The sequence below is a fragment of the Archocentrus centrarchus genome, chromosome 21 (genome assembly GCF_007364275.1).
Source record: "Archocentrus centrarchus isolate MPI-CPG fArcCen1 chromosome 21, fArcCen1, whole genome shotgun sequence".
In the NCBI taxonomy this organism is placed as follows: domain Eukaryota; kingdom Metazoa; phylum Chordata; class Actinopteri; order Cichliformes; family Cichlidae; genus Archocentrus; species Archocentrus centrarchus.
The window spans coordinates 7,883,557-7,905,031 of NC_044366.1; the positions used below are offsets into that span (position 1 = coordinate 7,883,557).

At 40.0% G+C, this 21,475-nt stretch overlaps 2 protein-coding genes across 3 annotated transcripts in view; one reads left to right on the top strand and one right to left on the bottom strand.

The window, feature by feature from the left end:
* Window positions 1-1,302: 1,302 nt before the first annotated feature.
* On the bottom strand, window positions 1,303-19,726 carry traf3ip1 (TNF receptor-associated factor 3 interacting protein 1). Its single transcript, XM_030758014.1, is given in 23 exon segments — window positions 1,303-2,256; window position 2,367; window positions 2,440-2,560; window positions 2,563-2,610; window positions 2,613-2,655; window positions 7,609-7,685; window positions 7,834-7,870; window positions 7,961-8,096; window positions 8,357-8,446; window positions 9,076-9,160; window positions 10,275-10,295; window positions 10,678-10,753; window positions 11,428-11,451; window positions 11,620-11,640; window positions 11,830-11,904; window positions 12,103-12,128; window positions 12,131-12,284; window positions 12,286-12,536; window positions 12,539-12,575; window positions 12,718-12,846; window positions 13,293-13,454; window positions 17,284-17,352; window positions 19,504-19,726. Coding segments are annotated over 23 exon segments (1,971 nt in total). The 5' UTR covers window positions 19,627-19,726; the 3' UTR covers window positions 1,303-2,091.
* Window positions 19,727-19,845: 119 nt separating this feature from the next.
* The window catches only part of agr1 (anterior gradient 1), a 7,652-nt gene continuing 6,022 nt past the window's right edge, over window positions 19,846-21,475 (top strand). The window contains exons 1-4 of one of the 2 annotated variants that reach the window (XM_030758013.1): window positions 19,846-19,874; window positions 20,551-20,641; window positions 21,111-21,236; window positions 21,418-21,475. The exon at window positions 21,418-21,475 is cut by the window's right edge and continues 6 nt beyond it. In XM_030758013.1, coding sequence (XP_030613873.1) covers window positions 21,137-21,236; window positions 21,418-21,475 — 158 coding nt within the window. In that variant the 5' untranslated portion in view covers window positions 19,846-19,874; window positions 20,551-20,641; window positions 21,111-21,136. Of the gene's footprint in view, window positions 19,875-20,550; window positions 20,642-20,988; window positions 21,013-21,110; window positions 21,237-21,417 lie in introns of those variants that run through there. The other variant, XM_030758012.1, reaches the window with a different exon arrangement.

Here is a 21,475-nt window from a genome sequence, read left to right on the forward strand (position 1 = left end):
GGCTTTCTGTTCTACAGAGTTTCAAGCTGCAGTTTTCCCACCAATGATTCCTAGCCCAGATGTTGTGTCAACTATAAGTCTGGCTGCACACAGGATTGGCAAGGCCGTGGGAGTGGCAATCCTAGTCTGGGCAGAAAATAAATATTTAGGTTGTGTAAATATTTGTAAAAAGGCGAGTCCCTGCGCAGTGTAGAAGTCGCCACATTCACATCGGAAATAAAGGAACCAGTTTTGTAACAACTGCATTCAGTGACCATTATGGATTCTATTCATCAAAATAACTGGGATTTCACAGAAAGTCTCATTTATCAGCAGCGATTTTCTCTGGAATCACGTTTTCTAGGATGAAAATGTGTAGTAGAACTAACCGAAATATGAAGCTGGTCCTACAAACTGTAAAACTGCTCTTTTTTATTACCATTACTTAAAAGTGGTTACCATGCTTTCACTCAGTAACCATGCAAAAACATTTCCAGGAAAACTGAGGCAGGTTCTGCCTCACATCTCTACTATCCGATTTCCTACAAGTCTAGAAATCATCATAATAGTGTAAAGCATATTTCTTACAAGCTGCAAAAGAAGCCAGTAAAAATATTACATTACTTTGTGTTTTCAAAGTATAGAGTAAGCTTTCCTATCAGTTTGGCAGTACTACAGTACAAGAGGGATGGTGGCTTTCCTGCATGCTCACTGCAAGGAAAAAAAGCACAGGAGCTTTTCTCCCTTTAAAGTATACAAGCTTAGTGTGTCTATGAAGTAAATTTTTATAAAAGATTTAGAAATAACAGAGAAGAGAGAATGTGAACATGTGAACATCGATTATTGCAAAATGCTTTTTTTTCCCTCTCTCAAATGAGTTTGAATCATGCTTATCAAAGTGCAGCAGTGCCTCAAAAGTGGAAGAGTGTTTCAAGTAGCGCAAGAACTTTGGACAATATCTGAACAGTGTGGTCGGAATATTGTCGGTGGTTTCCTCTCTCACATGCAGCAACACAGCCGGAGAGTTTCAATCACGTTTTCCTACAGCTGTGAACTCAGAGTTTGGTTCAGATCAAGGTTTGTTCTGGGTAAAGCGTGCAGGAGGCAGCATGCATGACACCCACTGGCCCACTTAGAAATGACCGCTCACATCTACCTCGTCTATTCTCACACGGGGACAGTCAGACATTACACAGACTTTGCGCTCACTAGTGGGCTGGGCCGGGTAGACTGTTTAATGTCAGAGATGACCGCCACAGTTCTCACAGATGGTTAAGTGTGTGAAATGTGTGAAACTGCTTTAGAGAAACTGTGAGGTGTGTATTTTTTTCTTTTTTTAAACACAGTAAAAAATAAGATTGTAAAAATAATGATGAAAATGTGTTTTTGTAGGCAAGGATCAGTGAAATGTTAAAAGGTTGTAAAGTGTTCCTGGACAAATTTAAGCCAGGACACATTTTTAATCAGCTAGCCCATCAGGACTCTCTGTGTGAATCCTAATTGTTTTTCTAGAAAATGTATTTAAACTTTTCTCCTGTTTTCAATCAGCTGCATTTGCCGTGAGTATTACTGTTATACGTCTGCTTACTACTCCAGTCAAACTGCATGTCAAAAATCCACGCCCTCACAAGGATAACATGAAAAAACTCGTCAATTAAACGAACAAGGAAACATTTTAAATTTGGTCCAATGGATGAATGTGCAGCTATCTACTGTTGTGAACTGTGCACTGGCTCAATGCACAAAGGCACCATTTCGAAAGAAGGGTCAGAGATGGGGTTGGGTTAGTGTGCAGATCACAAAGATACATTTTATTTTTTATTTATTCACCTGTCAGTGTTTTCAGCAACACCCACTTTTCCCCCAATCTATCATTTCGTTATTTGGGAATAGTTTCAGCCCTCCAAACCATCAAGTGGCCCTTTGATGTACCAATATCCTTGAGATGTTTTCTGCTTTAATAGTGTTGGAATACATTTGGGTCCATCTCCTGGTATGACAACCTAAAAGTGGTCCCATAATTCCACAACACCTCCAAGAAAAACGGCCTCATCATTATTCTGAATGAGAAATCACTCACATCTGAATATTCAGTCTTATAATGTTTCTTGTTCAGGTTCTGGAGAAGAAGTTGATTCCAGTCACCATTTTCTGGATCTTCTCTTCGTTATTCAGTACGTTGGACCTTACAGCACATATCTTGTCCTGCTGGTCCTTAATCAGTTGCTCCAGCTCGGCTAGTTCAGCTTTAAGAGGCTCTACTGCGCGGTCTGTGCCCTGCAGACCCACAAAGGGATAAATTGTTTGGTATAAAATATAAAAGTTAACTTCTTGTGAAATACTGATAGCCTTTTTTTCTTTTGGCTGTAGGAAGGCTAAATATGCACCCTCACATGAGAAGGCAAGTGTATATGATCTGGTGTTGGAAATAAAGTGTTCTGAGTATTCAAACAACCAAACCTCTGCTCCTGCAGCAAGGCCTGCGCATGCTCCTTATTTTCCCGCCGCCAGGAGAGCAGTTCAGCCTTGCATGGCATCCATGTCCTCTGGATGTATTCCATGATCTTACCCAAAGGTAGGAACTACGGCACACCATCTGAATGGATGAGCGTAGCCGTTCAATCTCTTTGTCACCATATCCCGCTCCTTTTTCTGTGCTGCTTCAGACACCAAATTCTGAAGTGAAGGTGGTACGACAGGCGAGGTTCGGTTAGATTAAAACACAGAATGCAAACTTGCAGGCATGTAAGTTGATAATTGATGAATGCTTAGAGGGAATTCCTCCTTTAATTTATGAGCAGGTTCCTCAAGATCAAGGTCTTAGCGAGCAGACATTTACCATGACCTGCACGATTTACCACTCAGCAATGTTTCAAACAGCTGGAAGAACAGACACAAATCACTTGTGTGTCCCCAGACCAATACATAATAAACTCTCTTTAAGAATTCCACCTTTTTCAGCCAAGTCTCAAATATCCAGAACCAGAGCAAGGCTGCATTTAGCGGTTTGGGATTTCAAGGCTAAAAATGTTAGGCCGTAATTCTACCAACCTAGCTGTATATATTATATATATATATAAGGATCAAAGGTGCTGCTGAATTGTGTTGGTTAAAGTAGGAGAACGGGGCTGACTGGCTGCTGAAGGCTTCCAGTGTATGGTGTACGGCTGAAGGGGGGGTTCACTCTATCCCAATTACACTCAGTCCCTTGATGGAGAAAAGGAGGGGAAGGTATCAGGGAAGGACCTCCCTCGGTAAGGAGCAAACCCAAGGATGTTTGCTCAGCTGGGCTTCGCAAGGCCTGAGTGTGTGTGCAATCTGAAAGCACTCTGTATTGCAAGCCACACACACACACACACACACACACACACACACACACACACACACACACACACACACACACCTACAAACACCAACCAGAGGATCAGACGAAACATACAGTGAACAACCCCCACCAGCAAACTTGGTCTTTAAGTCCTGTTTATTTTAGTAACAGGCTGTGGCAGTGGGGTTTATTTTACTAAAGTATTAAGTAACAACTCCTACACTTATGTCTCCTTCAAGCTTGGCCCAAATTATGCTATTTGGCTTCACAAATGGCAGCACCTGCCTTCATGAGGCAGCGGCATTCATCCTTGCAGCACAGTGCAAACTAAATGACAGTTTCCTCACTAAAACACACAGTCTGTCATACAGCCCGATCACGTAGCAGAGCACATATGGTTGGCATGGCTGGTACGTACAGCTTTTACCTTATCTAGCCACCTCTTAAAACAAACCAAACGGCTTACTAATTATAATTCTGAATAACAGCTTGACTAGACAAGACCACACAGCAGAAATGACATCAAACATTATTGTTTGCCACCATTTCTTTTCGGAGGGAAAGTACAAGTTTCTGTCGACCTCACTCTGTTGCTCCTTTGTGTAGCTCAAGAGTGTGAGGGCTGAAATGCCTTGGCCCACTGGTCCCCAACAAGGTGGGTGGCTTTCCACTGCGCACCATGAACCCTGCAGCTAGACAAATACTCTATGGTTCATTCGGACTGCCTGGCTGAGGTTTGGTCTGCATAGCCCAGACAGGGACCCATGGCTTCATTCTGTTTGCCGTCCCCTTGCTACCTCAGCCCCCCCACCCCTCCTTCTCTGTTGGAAAATAAAAAAACTTGGCGTGAAAACATGACCTCTTGTTCGTGTGCACTCTGTCTGTGTAGATAGAAATCACAGCTTTATGGAGGTCTCCGTCGGTGTCTGCTGAGACCTGTGTGCTCCTAGTTTTCCTTCTTCTCACCCAGATCACAGAACAATATTTAGACAAGGTGACCGCAGAGGAGCAGGGGTGAGAGAGGACGAAGGGGGCAGGTTTTCCCATTATCTCAGACAGTGATGAAAGCTCCAGGCAAAAAGGGAAGACGCAGCCTTTGGCTGATGCCAAAAAAGCAGCTGTGAACTCAAGAAGAGAACGAAGTGAAGTTTCAAGTTTTTGAAGTTTTCTCTGTCATTAAATTTAAAAGCCTCCTTCACAGTAGGGACAGCAGACCCAAAAATTTTGAAACATGTTATTAGGAAATGGTGAAGCACAATACAAAGTGAAATTCCCTCAGTCATCACATGCCTAATGAGCTTAATTAGGAAATGCATGCAAAAATGTGATTTATGGAGTGCTTGTGGGAATTTTCTGGCGTAGGAGAAAAAACATTCTTCAAAGAATCCTCTGACAAGAAAATGGCTCGTAAACATGGACCCTGTCAGCGGCATAGCAATCTTTAGGGTCTGATTAATTGGGAAAACAATGATTTAGTCATGAGCTGTGTCACTGATGGTTGTAACATCAGCTTCCTTAGAAGAGAGCACCTGGTTATTACTGTTATGTCTGATGTCAGCTGTTTTCCTGTAAATGACCTGAGAGGGTGAGCCAGGAAGCGTGAGCATAGAACGCGAATTGGCCCTGAACATTGTTTATGGGGCTAATTTTGAGAAAAGTCTATTCAGAACTCTTGCTAGATCATAAAAATAGCTTGAAGTCAGTGATTGTAAGGAGGAAAAAAAACGAGGCCACAGGATGTTGTTACAAAAATCATTGCAGCCCACTGGGGAGACATTGAAGAGCATGCCCTGGGGTATCAGGTGACTGAGAGGAAACGTCCAGGGGAGCACTGGCTTTAATGCAGCAAAAGAAAATGGAAAGTGAAATTAAATAAATACATAAAAAAGAAGCTGTTTAGTCTTTAAAATGTTCTCATGGAGCGACAGCTTTGAAGGTTTTAAATATGTTATCAAGGTGGAGGTCAAACCTGACCAAAATCTGCCAAAAAAGTCAAAAGGACCTCTTAAAAAATAAAAAGTAATGTGACTAATGGAATGCCACAGGGTCATTTCCCTCATGTCTCCACAAAAAACGCTCCATGTTTATGAAGACACAGAGGTCTGGAGAGGGGAGTATTTATTTTCTTGACAATTTCTGCAGAGAGCATTCTGGCCCTTCTGCTCCGGGACTCTCACTCAGCAGCCATCATTTGTATGCCACGGGTTTATTTATACATTACAAACCTTCATCAAGGCTAATTTGATGGGAGGGGGGGGGGGGGGGGGGGGGGGGGGGGGGGGGGGGGGGGGACGAAAAAAAAAGTACACAAAAATTCTTATGGAAGCGCAGGCTGTTACTGCTGCAGATTCGTCTAAATAAAAGAGAAGTATCTTGGAATAATATACAAGGCCACTAGGGGTCACGAGGAAGGTCATCTCCAAAAATATACAGCAATACTTCAGTCACGCACACGGTGGGTGGACGTGGCAAAATATCGTTAGCCTCACAGCATAATTGTAAAAGTGATATTTCAAGCCAAATTGAGATATCTGCCTAACTCTACTTTGCTAAACACTGTAGACTCAGACAGACATCGCAATTTGGCCAAACATGACTGAGGCAATTATGCTATGAGGCTAATGATACAATCACTTTGCCTTAAGTTGCTCCCTTTATTTACATCAGTGGAGAAAGAACAAAATTAAAATAGGAATGACAAGATCATTAGGATAGCATAAAGACTTTGAATATAAAAAAAAGCCACAATAAGTATACTGAACCTGATATTAAATCAGTGTGGTTTGTGACTTATTCTGACACTGTGTTTTTGATAAACAATAGCATTAAAAAAAATATATACCAGCGGCAGTTATTTCAAACCACATACACTGAGGAAACTCAATCTTTACATTTCTGTCCCTGTGTTTCACCATGATTACAATAAAGGAAAAAAAACTACTCTATTAAACTGACCTCTCCAACCTTTCATGTCAGGAAGGAAGTCATTATAGTTCTTTATACAGCTGACAAGCAAAGGCCAGTAATGCTGGAGGGGTGAACAGTCCACTGTGTGCAGACATACCTGCAGATCATGCAGGATAGTCTGCAATAACAGGTTGGAGCCCCTGAAATTTGAGGAGGCTGCATTAAGAAAATTAGAACAATCTCTATAAGCCTATGCTCATGTTACACACATAGCCAGGCTATTTTCAGTGTTTTCCCTGTGAGTGTCAGTTTGCATGTTTACATTTAGTGCATGCACACACTCACACAATGGTAGAGTTTGTTAAATGCTGGGCCAAAACATGCCTGCAGGTGTGAGTTATGAGGGATGATGTCTGAGGCCGCAAGTTAGGAAGAGATAGATCAGGGGATGTTTCTGCATGAATGACAGTCCAAAACAGTGCATCCATCAGAGTGAGGGTGGTCAGCTAGGAAGGGATGCTGGTTGAAGACTATGCTTCAGTGAAGTAGACCACCCAATGCAGACAGCATACACCACCTCACACCAAAGACTACAGACCAAACTGCAAGCTTCACACTGTTTGATACTCCAAATATTGACGAAAGTCTGCTCTCTCTGGCTGATAAAAAAGGCTGACAGTGGGGAATCCATGAGCAATGGCAGCAGCATGTCACCTTGAGAAAACCGGTCTACCGTGTACATTATGAAGTCTAAGTGAAAGAGGAGAAGGAAGAAAAACCTAATTTGTACTTCTGATCCCTGTGTGGAAACTGTTTTTATCCAGTGGCTAAAAAAAAAAAAAAAGTTAAAGTAAAAAAGGTAAATATTGTCTATTTCCTGTCAAAAAAAAGAGGTGTAAAAAAAATGCAGGGTACAAGCTCAAAAAGCCTGTTCCTAGGATTGTAGATGCTTTTAATTGTGCACAAAACAAAGCAGTCTGTAACATAACCACACTTAAGATAGAAGGCAACCCAAGAAAACAAGCTCATTTCGCTCCAGACATCTTGATGAGTGTGTTAATTGTGTGTGTGGTCCTTTAAGGCCCATACTTGCTTGTTTGGTTATTAGCCCTTCAGCTTCATTGATGGGGAACATTTTTGTGGTTTCAAGGCAGTGCAATTACACCTCCCCACTCCCACTGTTTACATCTCTCGTTTGATAATAACCAGGGTTCCACTGGGTTTTTTTCAGTGTGGTAAGAATGTGCTCCCAAGGAGCAAACTTTCTAGAAAGAATGGCTGATAGAGATGGTGGAGCGGTTTAACCAGGGTTCTTAGTGAGACTGGTTATTTGGTGAGAACTAGGCTAATACTGCCCTCTAGTGGACAAAAAAGAACTACTCATATACAGTCCATACCTGTTCTTTAGATTTTGGGGACAACCGGGACACCTCGTAGTCTTTTTTGGTCTCAAGGATCTTTTTCACAAGGCCACCTGCAGTGAGAGACAGTTAGAAGAAAAGTAAATATTCTCAATAAACAACCAGATGAAAGAGGATTCAGGAGAAAATGAAGCATTACTGGAATTTTTAAAAAATAAAAAGAATATATATATATAAAAAAAATAAAAATGTAAACTCTACCATGTTTCTCTTCTTTGTCTAGTTCTCGTGTAGGTTCCTGTAATAGATAAAAATAGACAATAACAATTCCTGGCTTTTGTTTTTATTTTTTTATTTTTATGAACAACTTACTGTTCAAGTCACTTACCGCCTCCATTTCAGGAGCATCTAAGGGTTGCGGGACTGCCTCCTCCACAAGAAACTGTTCATCTTCATCCTCGTCTTCCTCTGAGATCTTTTTCCCATCCATGATGATGGGTGCTGAGGGCTTGGCACTAGAGAGCCTTAAATACAGACAAAAAGGCTGACTCATTTCTAACAGAAGTTTTAAATGGCAGCTATATCGGCAGGCAGATCTTGCTTGAACTGTTGGTTGACTGGTTAGACTTGCTGCACTGCTCCACTATCCAAAAAAAATGATTAGATGGATCACCCACTAGTAGGAACTAGACTAGGTTAAGAATAAATTCACACAGTAGTCTTCAGCCCTTGCTTGCATACTCTGGATATAAGAAACATTAATGAATATAAATGATGAAGTCACCTCTCAGCCGGAGTCACATCAGCGTAGCTTTCCTGTCTCTTGACTCGAGGAGGTGCTGGGCGAGCGCTGCTTGGCCGTGCTGTTCGTTTACTACTGAAGAATGGTTGAAAAAAAAAAAAACAACAAAGGGAAAAAACTGTCATCTAAAAACCAGCTGTGCATACATTTATTTATTTTTTATTTTCCAACACATTTTCTAAGAAATCATCATTCTGTTAACAGTTCTCAGATTACCCAAATATGTATTTTGTGACAGCCACACCAGCTGTTTGATTTTACAAAGACTGTTGCTCTGGACAAAACTGAGAATAGCAATAGATGCTGCTGTACCACAGCTGTTCAACCAACCACTCACAATAGTCCTTATAACTGAAATTGTAACGTCTAATGGTCTGCACATAATAACGTATAATATACATATTGTCTGGTTATATTGTGTAGAGCTCAGTATGAGGGTCCTCAAGTGCCAGCAGCATAATGACTGGTTCCTAAAGCTAAATGCTGGTACAGTGGACATCATAAACACCTCATGGTTCCCCTGTGGTGAGTTCATAAACAGAGATTACACACAGTGTGGACTAGCTTCAGAAAAGAGCACACTATTTGAATGTTTCAGCCCACAGGATCTTCAGGCATGTGTGTTTCCTTTCTAAACTGACACTCAATCGTCAAAACTTTGTGTTTGTGTGTTTTAGAGATAAACACAAAAGTAGTGAAACCTGGAAGCCGTGTCAGACGGCACTGAGGATCCTCCCTCTCCATTTTCTAGAGGTACATGTCTCTGGGCTAACTGAGCATCTCCATCTGTTAAAGAAAAACATCAGCTAGTAACTTGCTTTGAATAAAAATATTGCATCAATTATGGCTTTGAATAAAAATGCTGCTATACTACTTATAGCAACATTTTTTATTCTGACACTTTATAAAAAAAAACACACAAACAAATAGGTACCAATGTTCCTGGGCTACCTTGTGAAACTCCCCAAATCCTTCATATGCTTTAAAGAATATCATATCATATCATAATATAATATAATATAATATAATATCTAGTGGTTTGACTTCTCACCTGGATGCAGTGACGTAGCACATACTCCAAACTATGACACCACTGTTGGATGTGGCTTCTGACCACACCCAACTACACCTCTCTCTCAAACTTCTGAGTGAGGTCAGAAGTAAAACAGGTTTAAAAATCTCAGCTGTAGAGGGCAGATTACTGCCTGTGTAGGCGGCACAAGAAACAAGATGTGGCTTTAAAATCTCATTGTTCACATAACTGATGCAAAGCTTCAACAGAGAATATTCTCATACAACATAATTGTAACTTGACGGTTTGCTTTCAGAAACTATTACTACATTCTCCTCTAGCTTTGCAGTAATGTGAAGATTGAGTATTGGTTGCACATACAGATATCTTTTAGGACTTTACACTGAACCTCTGTGGAATTTCGACAAACCATGATTGCGTCATGGGGTCATTTTTCTTGCAACTAGCTTTTTCCCAAAGGTGTGCCTCCTATTCATTCGCACACAGGTGAGTTTGGGTTGGGTCAGGTATGCCACTGAAACATTGTGTTTAATATGGGGCTTTACATATAAACCTGACTGACTTGTTCAGACGCTTTAACAAAAGTAATTAGTTTTTAGCTAGGTCATGACTGTACTCACTTTCTTACTCAGATTAGAATATCAAATTATTTCATATCTTCTTTAACTGCAGAGGTAGTTCATTATCTGCTATGGTTGATTTTAAAGTGTTGTCACTGTAACTGGTTTGTGGACACAATAAATCTCCCATCAGTCTCTGAGTTACCCTACAATGCTGACGCCATTTCCACAGGAAAATTTCAAGGAATAATTTTAAAACTTTTATGTTCTTCTTTACATGAACTCCAAAAAGAGAGCGAGCTCTTACCTCCTTCACTGTCAGATTCTTCTACAGGGAAAAAAAAAAAAAAAAAAAGGATTGTTAGGACTTTTTCTAACCCAAGTACAAAAATCATTACAGAGCAATGTAAGAGAAGTATTTAGTCTGAACAGAACAGGCTTTGTAATATTTATAGTAGCACAGTTTTAACTGTAAATTATTAAACCTACTGTAAAAGGTCACTCCTATCGTCCACCAAGGGGAACCAGCCAGTTTCGTTATTATATTTATTAGTTAAGTGTAAACAGAAAGCTGTCAGCTGTAAAAATCTGTTTTGGCATATTAAAAAGCCCTTCTGTCAGTGACTTAAGTTATATACTTTTATTAACTATGAAATGTGCATTCTTGATGTAGATGAATAAAGTAGAAGAAGGGGGTGTCTGGGTTTCACCTTGGTCTCCAATTTTGGGTCTTCGCCTCTGCCCTTTGGCAGATGAAGGTCGAGGTATTTTAGCTGGACTCTCAGACTGTAATAAAAGAAAACGATAAGCTAAAAAAAATGGATGATTGAAAGGCAACCCACGCTGATGTACAACTCTTTTTGTGCTGGGCATTAATGGTCATTGATTATATTCTTATCTAAAACTGTAATCTTTCTCATGCAGCAACAACTTAACACAGTACACAAAAAAAGGTCTGCTTCCCTTCTGAAAAACAAAAGAGGCTGTGTTGAGATACAGACGTTTCACCACCAAACATTTAATATAATAACTACAGAGGCATTCTGCAACAGAATTAAAACTAAGATCATATCACAACCACAAAGAGCGCAACAGTATCGAGGGAGCTGTGGGACAGATTAGTAAGAACAGAGCAGAGCGAGAAATGGAGACAACCGAGAAGTTAAAACTCTTAACCCTTCTGTGGTTTAAAAAAAAGTTCCTACACTGAACACATTACAAACACGCTGCCAACATTTCATCACGCCTGTTTCAGAGGAGAAATACAAGGCGCAAACATTCAACATCAATCATAATTAATAAGGCTAAAACTGAAGGAAAATGCAGGGAATTTACTTCCTCTAACACAGCTCAGAAGACATTTAAATAAAATAATATAAAAAGGCTTGTAATTGTACTCGTAGATGAAACAGTATATGAAATGAAGAAGTCCCACTGAGCTGTTTTTAATGGGTTTTTACCTGGATCTCTACTGCTTCTGTGGGCTGTAAAGATAAAGAACACAAGTCATACACAGAATTGTCCCATTTATCAATTACACACTTAATGAGGGAACACAGCTTCCAGTCTGCCACACTACACCCCAAAATTAGTACTTAACCAAGCAGCTAGCTACCCACTATATTCAAAAACTAAATTGCCTGCAGTAATACCTCTTCATCTGGATTTGGTTCCTTGCAAGAATAAAGGGCACAAAATCAGAGAAAAAATTAAGATTGTTCATGAACCTGTGTAATGTGTCAAGTTTAATATTTCAAGTGTAGGGAAATAAAAACCATTGCACCTCTCTGTTGTTATTTAATTGAGTGTGAGAAACTGACATTATATTATTTGTCAAATGTCTGTGAAAATATAGAACTTACCGCTGGCACAGGTTTGGCTAATTTGTTGGGCTCTTCAGGGAACGCTTTTTGCTGTGGTTCCTCTGATAATCTGGCCTGAATACATACATAATCAAAGTAAAAAAAAAAAAAAAAAAGCATTTGTTGCCATTATTTTTTTATTTGGTCTTTCAATCACAAGCTGCATATAGAAGATGCTCTATAAATCCACCTGTTAATAGGTGCTCAAGTGGGAAATAAACTGAAATGGTGACTGAAAAGGGGAAATGTCTGCTATCCTCGCTGCAAACTTACCTTGCTATTGCCACTCTCTCCACTTTCTTCCTCTCATCCCCATCTTTGTGTCGTTCTCTTTCTTTTTCTCGTTCTTTGTCTCTATCTCTTCGTTTTTCCCTGTCTCTCTCTTTGGCTCTGTGAGAATCTCGCTCTCTTGTCTTTTCTCGGTCTCTCTCTTGTCTTTTTCCCTTTCTTGATCCCTCTCTCTGTCCTTTTCTTGTCTCTGTCCCTGTCCCTGACTTGTCCTTTGTCTCTGTCTCTGTCCCGAACTCGTCCTTTGTCTCGGTCTTTGTCCCGTTCCCGGTCTCGACTCTTGTCTTTGTCAGGGTCTTTGGCGTGGTGGGCCTGTTCACTGCTGTGGTGCTTGTCTGAGCGCTCTCTGTCACGATAGTGCTCTTTCTCTCCATCCCTGCGTCGGCTCTCCTGCTCTTTGGGCTGCTCTGGCTCCTTCTGTCCCGGCTGCTGCTGCGCTCTGTAATCTTCTTCTTCTCCTGAAAGAATTTATTAGCAGTCACGCACAACACATTTTTTTTTTTTTAATTATTCAATTTTAAAAAAGTAAATATAAAACAAAAATAGACTGTTTGAAAATGGGCTCCAAACTCAAAAAAATTTAACGGGCTGAGGACTCACCTCTCTATCCACATGATGTTCCCGTTCCTCCCTTTTCTCTTTATGCTGGGACCTAGAGGTACTTGCTTTGGTCTTCATGTCCACCTTTTCTCCTTTAAGCACTCGCTTCACTGCGTCATCACTGGACATCTGCAGATCAGACAATGTAATACAGTAAGACAATATATGCATTAGCAACTTTTTTTTTGTTAATTCCTTGTTGTTTGCAAGCAGCAGGTTCATAGCTGGCATGAAATAACATCACTATTGCAACTGTAACCATATACATACATTTAAAAGGAGCAACAACCCCAGGCATCTGCTCATCTGTTTACACTCAATCTCCAAGGTTCAATTAAATACTTTAAAGGCCTCCCTGAGGCTGCTAGACTGTTTTCCCAATTGAATAATATCTGAATGTGGAAAATAACACATACTTAATTTTCTTTTTTAATGCAGAGCCAGTTTAATTTGTGTCTCAGGTATAACAAAGAAAACATGAACAATGAATAAATTGGTGGAAACATAGAGTGCGCTCCTCATTTAGCCTTTCAGCATGTGAGCATGTGAGCATGTACTCTCCCAGTAAGACAGACCTTGTTGAGGCAGCACTTGGCGATGGCCTGCAGCAGCTCGTTGGTTTTCTCAGGCTCGTGGCCGGCTACAATGCGGGCTGGCTTTGCTGCCAGGGGCTCGCCGCTGACCAGCATGACAACGTCTATCGCTTTCTGAAGGAAGGCTATTTTTGAGTCCTTATCCTAGAAAGAAAAAAGGGTGTTGTGATGAAAAGGACAGGTCAAAGGAGAGAGAGAGGTGAAGAAACTCCAATGAAATTCATTTTATGACAGTTTAGAATGATTAAACTCTTTGAGAAATGTGGATCCTTGTGGAGATCAGCTGAAATTACTTCTGCCATAGATGTGCATCTTGGTTGAGTCCAGCATAGCAAAATATGTGCTGGCCCACCAATCATCCTGTAACTCAGATACCTCTCCTTTCTTGATAAGGCTACATAAATTACCATAATTGTATTTTACTTTCCAAGGTGTGAATTTTAATCTGCTGCACATTATAAATGTGGCTGGGCTGTCTATAGAGTATAATTGTTAGCTTTCTGAACATACTATAATAATAACAGGTTGGCTTTAATAAGGCAAAACAAAAGGGGAGATAGAAAACCTGGATTTTTAACAAGGATTATCTTTAGTAATAAAGAACAAAAAATAAATAAATAGCGCTCCTTAGATTGAATTCTTGCATGTTAAGACAGACCTTACTCTAGACTAATGACCACGCTAAACAGCCCCTCTAGTTCATCAGCCTGCTGCATGTGAGATGCCTGCAAACTGTGTAAAATAAAGACTGCTACAACCACCTGGCCCTTCTGTGTGTAACAGGCAGGACTTTTCAGCGTTGATGCCTTTAGGAAATTTCTATTCACTTGAACACGAGTGTTCAAAGCAATTAATAAAAAATATATAACTGACATAAAAAATTGGAGGTAGGCAAGTTCTTTTTGAAATAACAGTAACAATATCAGCTGAAAGTATTTTTACTAGTCATTTCAAATTATACTGCGTAGTTAATCCAGTGCTATATATCAAAATAAATAAGACCAACTGCATTTGTCTTTGATTGCAAATTTACAGCCTGGCCATAACCTAAAGCAACAATTCATATTCAGTGAATATGATTAAGCATTCTTGCAACTGAGAGCAATGTCTGAAGCTTTAACTGTAGCAGCCGTCATTAACAATCATTTCTAAATTGTTTAGAAAAAGTAACTTATATTAAAAATAGAATACCAGAGCTTAAAGTCACTCGAGTCACCTTCTCATCTATAGATTAATGTAAGAAAGAATTTGATCACAAACCAGGGGTAAAATATTAGGTGAAAGAAAATTATTTTAGTAGAATAAATAAATGAGAAATTACTGATTCTATCATGCAAACCTTTTTTCACTATTATAAAACAGGCTCATACAAATACAGTCACATCATACACGTTCAGAACTTAAGAAAAGCATAAGCAAGCATGAATGCTGGTACATAAATATTAGCTTATTTTGCATCTTTTGTAGCTTTTTCAATTTGCGAGCTGCAAAGTATTTCAATCCAGGTCTTTCCAAGACTAGTGTGAATAGGAGGTACAGCTAATGTTACCTGACACTGTAATTACTGTATTTAAATGTAAAAGGGAAAAAGAACCGGGCAATTTATATATATATATATATATATATATATATATATATATATATATATATATATATATATATAGAGAGAGAGAGAGAGAGGAGAGAGGAGAGAGAGAGAGAGAGAGAGAGAGAGAGAGAGAGAGAGAGAGAGAGAGAGAGAGAAATCTGACAAATCTGACATAGAGAAATCCTACCAATGGCTGGACAAGGCTGGACTGACAGACAGCACAGAGGCACTAATCATGGCAGCACAAGAGCAAGCTCTGAGTACAAGATCAATAGAGGCTGGGGTCTACCACACCAGGCAGGACCCCAGGTGCAGGCTGTGCAGAGATGCTCCTGAGATAATCCAGCATATTACAGCAGGGTGCAAGAAGCTAGCAGGCAGGGCATACAAGGAATGCCATAACCAAGTGGCCGGCATAGTATATAGGAACATCTGTGCCGAGTATGACCTGGAAGTCCCGAGGTCAAAATGGGACACGCCCCCAAGGGTGGTTGAGAACAACAGAGCTAAGATCCTGTGGGACTTCCAGATACAGACAGACAAACTTGTGGTGGCTAACCAACCGGACATTGTAGTGGTGGACAAACAAAGGAAGAAGGTCGTGGTAATAGACGTTACAACACCAAGTGACGGCAACATCAAGAAGAAGGAAAACGAGAAGCTCGACAAATACCAAGGGCTCAGAGAGGAGCTGGAAAGGATGTGGAAGATGAAGGTAACAGTGGTCCCCGTGGTAATCGGAACACTCGGGGCAGTGACCCTCAAACTGGGAGAATGGCTCCAGCAGATTCCTGGAACAACATCCGAGATCTCTGTCCAGAAAAGCGCAATACTGGGAACAGCTAAGATACTGCACAGGACCCTCAAGCTCCCAGGCCTCTGGTAGAGGACCCGAGCTTGGAGGGCAAAATAGAGCTGGGATTATTTTATATTTTTATATTATATATATATTAGGGGTGGGACTCGATTAAAAAAATTAATCGAATTAATTACAAGCTTTGTAATTAATTAATCGAAATTAATTGCATTTTAATCGCATTTCAATATTTGACATGAGAAATATTAATTTAAGTTTGGTTGATGAATGAATCAATATACATAAGCTTAAACTTCAAAATTTTGTTTATTTTCCCACCAGTCTACTACACAGACCAACGAAGGGTGGAAGTGCTCCTGTGATAAGCAAACTCCTGAAATTAAAGTTAAGCATCATAACTGGATAGTTTTATTCAACATTAATGTCTCACTTGTTATAGTTGGAAATTAATCATTCGCTCAGCTGTATTCCTTGATGTTGAAATGTGTCATGCTTGTTTTAACAGCTTATTTTGAATAAAATAATTAAAATTAAACCACAAAAAGGAGAAAAGTTCGTTCTCCGTTTAACCAGCTGCTTTTACACAGCTGGGCTTCACACTCACGGTTGCTAGGCGACATGAGCTACAGGTGAGGACAGGTGACGCTGATATGAAGGCTAGCCGCTCATGTCCTCCCTTTGCGGTCTTCGTGGGCTCTGAAGGACGTGGGCAGGGTCCTTCGCAGGATGCGGCCCCTGAATTTGGACATTGTGCGTCGATATAATCTGTATGCCGGGAACTCGTGCACTGAGAAACGTTCCACGGTGCAAAGTGCGATTAAAATGCGTTAAAATTTTTAATTCGTTAATTTCCCCGTAATTAATTAATCGAAATTAACGCGTTAAAGTCCCAGCCCTAATATATATATATATAAATAAAATAAACATCTCACATCACTGCTCCCTTGTATAACTGCAACGGAGGACCATCAGATAAGACACAATGATGAGTGAGAGAAGAATCACCTGTGATAAAACACACTGTGACACAGAATCAAGAGGCTTCAAGATAGAGGTGGAAACATGATGCATTTTGTTTTATCAGAGTTTATGTTTGGCATGAACCTCTCTGGGCTTCTGAAGTTGAGTCTGCCAAAAAAAAGTCAACAATTACTGTTTCAATCTAACTTCCTATTAAGAAATCTAGTTTTTAACAACACATTTATCTTAGATCACCTGTGTAGACTCTTTTTCCTCTAACCTGGTATTAATCAGGGTCAACTTGTAAACACCCGACTTGAGTTCTGCCACCTTGATATGCCCTCCCTGTCACATACTGGCAGATCTCACTCAAGACGTATTATACAGACAGTGGGTACGGTTACCCCCACACACACAGACACTTACAGACAGTCCTGTGTAATGCATGGGTGATCTCATAAATGAGCAAGGCTGTTTCTTAGGACATAATGTCAGAACATTAACGAGTCAATTAAAATCAGGGGACCATTGTAAATAGTGACAGGGGGCCATTATTAATAGTTACAGCAGTTTGGAGAAGCAGGGGTACAGAAGTGAAACAGTCTTACCTTTACACTGTCAGACTTCATTTCATTTTCTTCATACAAGCCTTTCATAAAACCTGTGGTCCTGATGACCTGGAAGTGGTGGAAAATGGTTGTTTTAAACAGACTTAAAACCAAAACTATATCCCATTTTAAGCTTCTGAACATCAAGAGCTCCACTCTGAAATCTGTTTGCATAATTTCCCAATCTATAGCAGTAGCACTTTTCAACTGTGGACTAACTCTTTTTGCATGAAAGTAGTAGCGCAAATAGGCTAAAAATATGAGGGGAAAAAAGAGAGAAGCATTCTGGCTTTGGTTATGTCTTGCAGTCAGATTCAGACACGCTCCTAGTCAGACAAAAGGAGTCTAACATGAGGACATGCTTCCCTTTATTAAATATACATAAACCTGGAGTGAAATATTAGACTGCTGAACAGGTGGAGAGCGAGAATGAGCCGGCACCTCTGTTCAGAAAAATGCAACAGATTTTACTCTGCTTGACGCCTTATGTAAAAAGAGTCAACTGTGCATATAAAACGTTGAAAAAGAAAACGATGCTCTACTCAAAACTGTTTCTATACGAAACTGCAATGTAGAAAAACAAGTTTCATAATAAAGATCACCAGTGTATTAATAACAGGGCACTGGCAACCGGTCATGGAGATTATGCAGTCCTGTGTGTGTGTTTTTTTTAAGAACTGTGATGCCAAAAAAAAAAAAAGGAATACGTAACCCAGCTTGTTACAAAGCCAAGGGGAAGGGTTTTTCTTTGGGGGCTGTCTAAAACCTATTTGGAGAGTCTGTGAAGGCCTATGAAGGTGTTTACTTTAATAAATCAGTGCACTTTAAGTTCAGTCTGGTCATATCAATAAATTAGATGACTGTTTCAAACAGATACCTTGCTATTTAAACTGAGACTATTTTACCTTTTTTGTGAACATAATTTTCGTCAAACAACCAAGCAGGATCTTTCCTGCATATCTGCAAACTTTTTGCCATCCAAAGAGGTTTCATCCAAAGCCAGAAAATTACCAGCATTGTAATTATATTATTTTCGTTCATCCAGTTATTCTAGTTGCTATTTCATTCATTCATGGACTCAAGTGTTTGTTTCTCAAATGGTTTCTCAAATGTATTCAATTCAGTTCAAGTTTATTTATATAGTGCCAATTTACAACAACAGCCACCTCAAGGTGCTTTATACTGTAGGGCAAAGACCTACAGTATAAAGTATTAGAGAAAACCCCCAACAATCAGACGACTCTCTACGCATAAGCACTTTGTGATGGTGGGAGAGAAAAACAGGAAGAAAACTCCAGCGAGAACCAGGCACAGGACGGGACAACCATCTGCTGTGAGAGGAAAGAGCACACAGACAGACCATAAAATGCATAATTCTTTTTGTCAAAGGTGGCATGTGTTGAGCCACCACCTAAAGGCCCCTTCTAAACCAGAAAACTAGCTGTCAAGTTGTACAGTTCAGTACATTGCCTTTATGATGCACACCAAATGTTTGTGAAAGGATGTAGCGGACCCTGAACTGCACCTGACCTTCTTTTCACCTGAGTAAAAGTTACTGTGAGCTGCCAAGAACTCTGACATTTTTACTACTCAAGCCCAGAAAGACATAAAGCATAACTGCATCGCATATGCGTGCCTTGTAACCAGCTTTGAATAAATGAAAGGAAATCAAAGAACAGAAACCAATTATAGCACCGCTTGTGCTTGTTTTTAGCTGTAGTGATAAGCTGCTCAGCATCTGTGTTCTCAACGTGACGGATTCAAGGAAGCGGACACGTTCAGCCTACCTGGCATCTGCCCTCCTATAAGCCAACAGATGGGTGAAAACACGGTGTGTTGATTCGTGTGTGGGCTCAGATCGTGCCTAGCAACAAGACGACGCTGCTGAGATGGCTAGCTAACTTGCTAACTAAAGCGCAACCTAACGTTTAAGTGAATTGCTAATGAACTCCTTGGTCAATAGCATTCATGTTACTGATAATCTGAAGCTGCACAAATAGCAGCTTACAAAATGATCCGTAAATTCACTAACTTACTTGGTTAGCTTCAAGCTAACGTTGATGTATTAGCCAGCTAACTAGCTCCCGTGCCTGTGTTTTTGAATGAGAAAAGCAAAACTGGCGTTAGCCTTTTTTTGAGCTACTGACAAAAAGAGTGTCATGCCCCCTAAATAAAGACCACCTTGCTTTCTCGTATGTAATGTCAGCAGTTGAGTCTCACCTCACTGAAGATATCGTGTAGGTATCGAAAAGGGGGCTTGATTAGCAGTTTCTCCGTGAGCGGCGGCTTCTTTATCACTTTGCCCAGCGTGTCCTGGGTCTTTTTCATCACTGCCGCATTCATGGCAGTAAATAAAAAGCCACGCGAAGTACTTTTAACGCAGAAAAAACATACGAAACTAACGAGGAGTGAAAAACTTAGCTACTCTGTCGCCTGGTTACTATGTCAATATCTTGCAATCCCACAGTGCATCATTAATGAGGACTGCGCATGCGCCAAGGGCTTACCGTTGCTAAGCGCTCTTTGTGTCCATAGCGACAACTAACACTCAACTAGACAGATAGCGAGGATAAGTGGCTACAGCGGCCAAAGTAGGACAAAATAGTTCAATAGAACAACACGCAAAATGAAAACAGTCAGAATACACATAAAATAAGACCGGGCCTAACAAACAGTGTAAGGTTTAGAAACAAAACTATAAAGATGACGGTACTAGGGATTGCAGAGGCGTAAAGAGTTATTTCTTTGGGGAGGATAGAGCTACCGATAAAACCTTACTGCAGCAGAGATGAATCAGTTCTAGACAAAATACTCCACTGCCTGTCCAGTAAGTGGTGGAGAGAATGGTCAGGATCTGCAAAAATAAAAATGGACAAATTATACGCTATTATACAGTTTTAGGAAGGAAAATGCTTACAGAAATGGGCCATATATCCCTGTTTTTATTCTGTCATGGGGTAGGAGTTCCTTGCAAACTGTAGCAATACAAGGTGCACAGAGAGAAGCAGTTCTAGGAACAACTGTACTTTTAGACTGACTTTTTAGCAGAAAGAAATTTGAAATAAAATGTAATTAAATATTAAAATACAAAGTTTTTTCATATATATATATAAAACTGAGGACAGATATATATTAGCCTATTATCAGAGGACAGATAATAGCCAAATTAGTGGCAGCTTTTGCATGTGCTAAGCCACTATACACCACAATTTTGCGCATGTGTGTGCTTCTTTATTTATAGCTATTTGTGATATACCTGTTTGGCAGGTTCAGTAAAAAAAAAAAAAAAGAACATCTGACAAAAGAGAGTGCACACAGGAGGGTTAGAGCAGATGCTTGTTGCTTTCACACTGACAAGGTAAGATCTCTATCTTCTATCTGAAAACATTTATTGTCTTTTAAAAGTATTATAATGTTTTTCAGAATGTTTAGATCCCCAAAAATTAGAAAATAATTAGTATATAAATGAACTGGCGGAATTTTTAATTCAAATTGTATTACTTTTATCACACTTTTTCACATTAATTCAGCCTTGATTTTTTTTTTTCATTACAGATACTTGTGTGATAGCTGTGCGTGTAGATGTAGAATTACCGCTTATAATCTATTTTATTCATATGATAGCTGCTGAAGCCATTAATGAATTCTTTCTTGCTTGCTTCTTTGGCACTGCTTTGTGAATTCTAGTTAGGCATGTTTGGTGAGTCAGTGCATCAGCAAATATGTCAGGTGTGGATCTCGCAATTCCAGTGGGTGAAAAAACTGATTTGTGTTTTGTATGTAAATGTAACAGAATTTCCTTTGAACTCATTTGCCAACTTTCACAGACAGCTCGCTGAAAGGACAAGGAGCGATGCTTCGCTGGGTTTTGTTTGCTTTGCTCATTGGTATTTGTGCCAGTGCTGGAGAGCAGAAACCAAAAAAGAAAGTGAAGACTCAGCCCTTGTCAAGAGGTGGGCCAATCTCCTTCAGTCAAGACACACAGCTGAAGTCAATGTCTTAAAAGATTTACAGCTGTTAGACAGAGTGCAATTAGAATCACGCTTGTTTGGAGATATATTTAATATAATGGAAACATACAACAGTGCTCAGAGTGTTGTTGACTTATCACTGTATTTTTTTCCCCCCCTGCAGGATGGGGAGGTGGTATTAGTTGGGCTAAAACCTATAAAGACGCCCTATCGCAAATGAC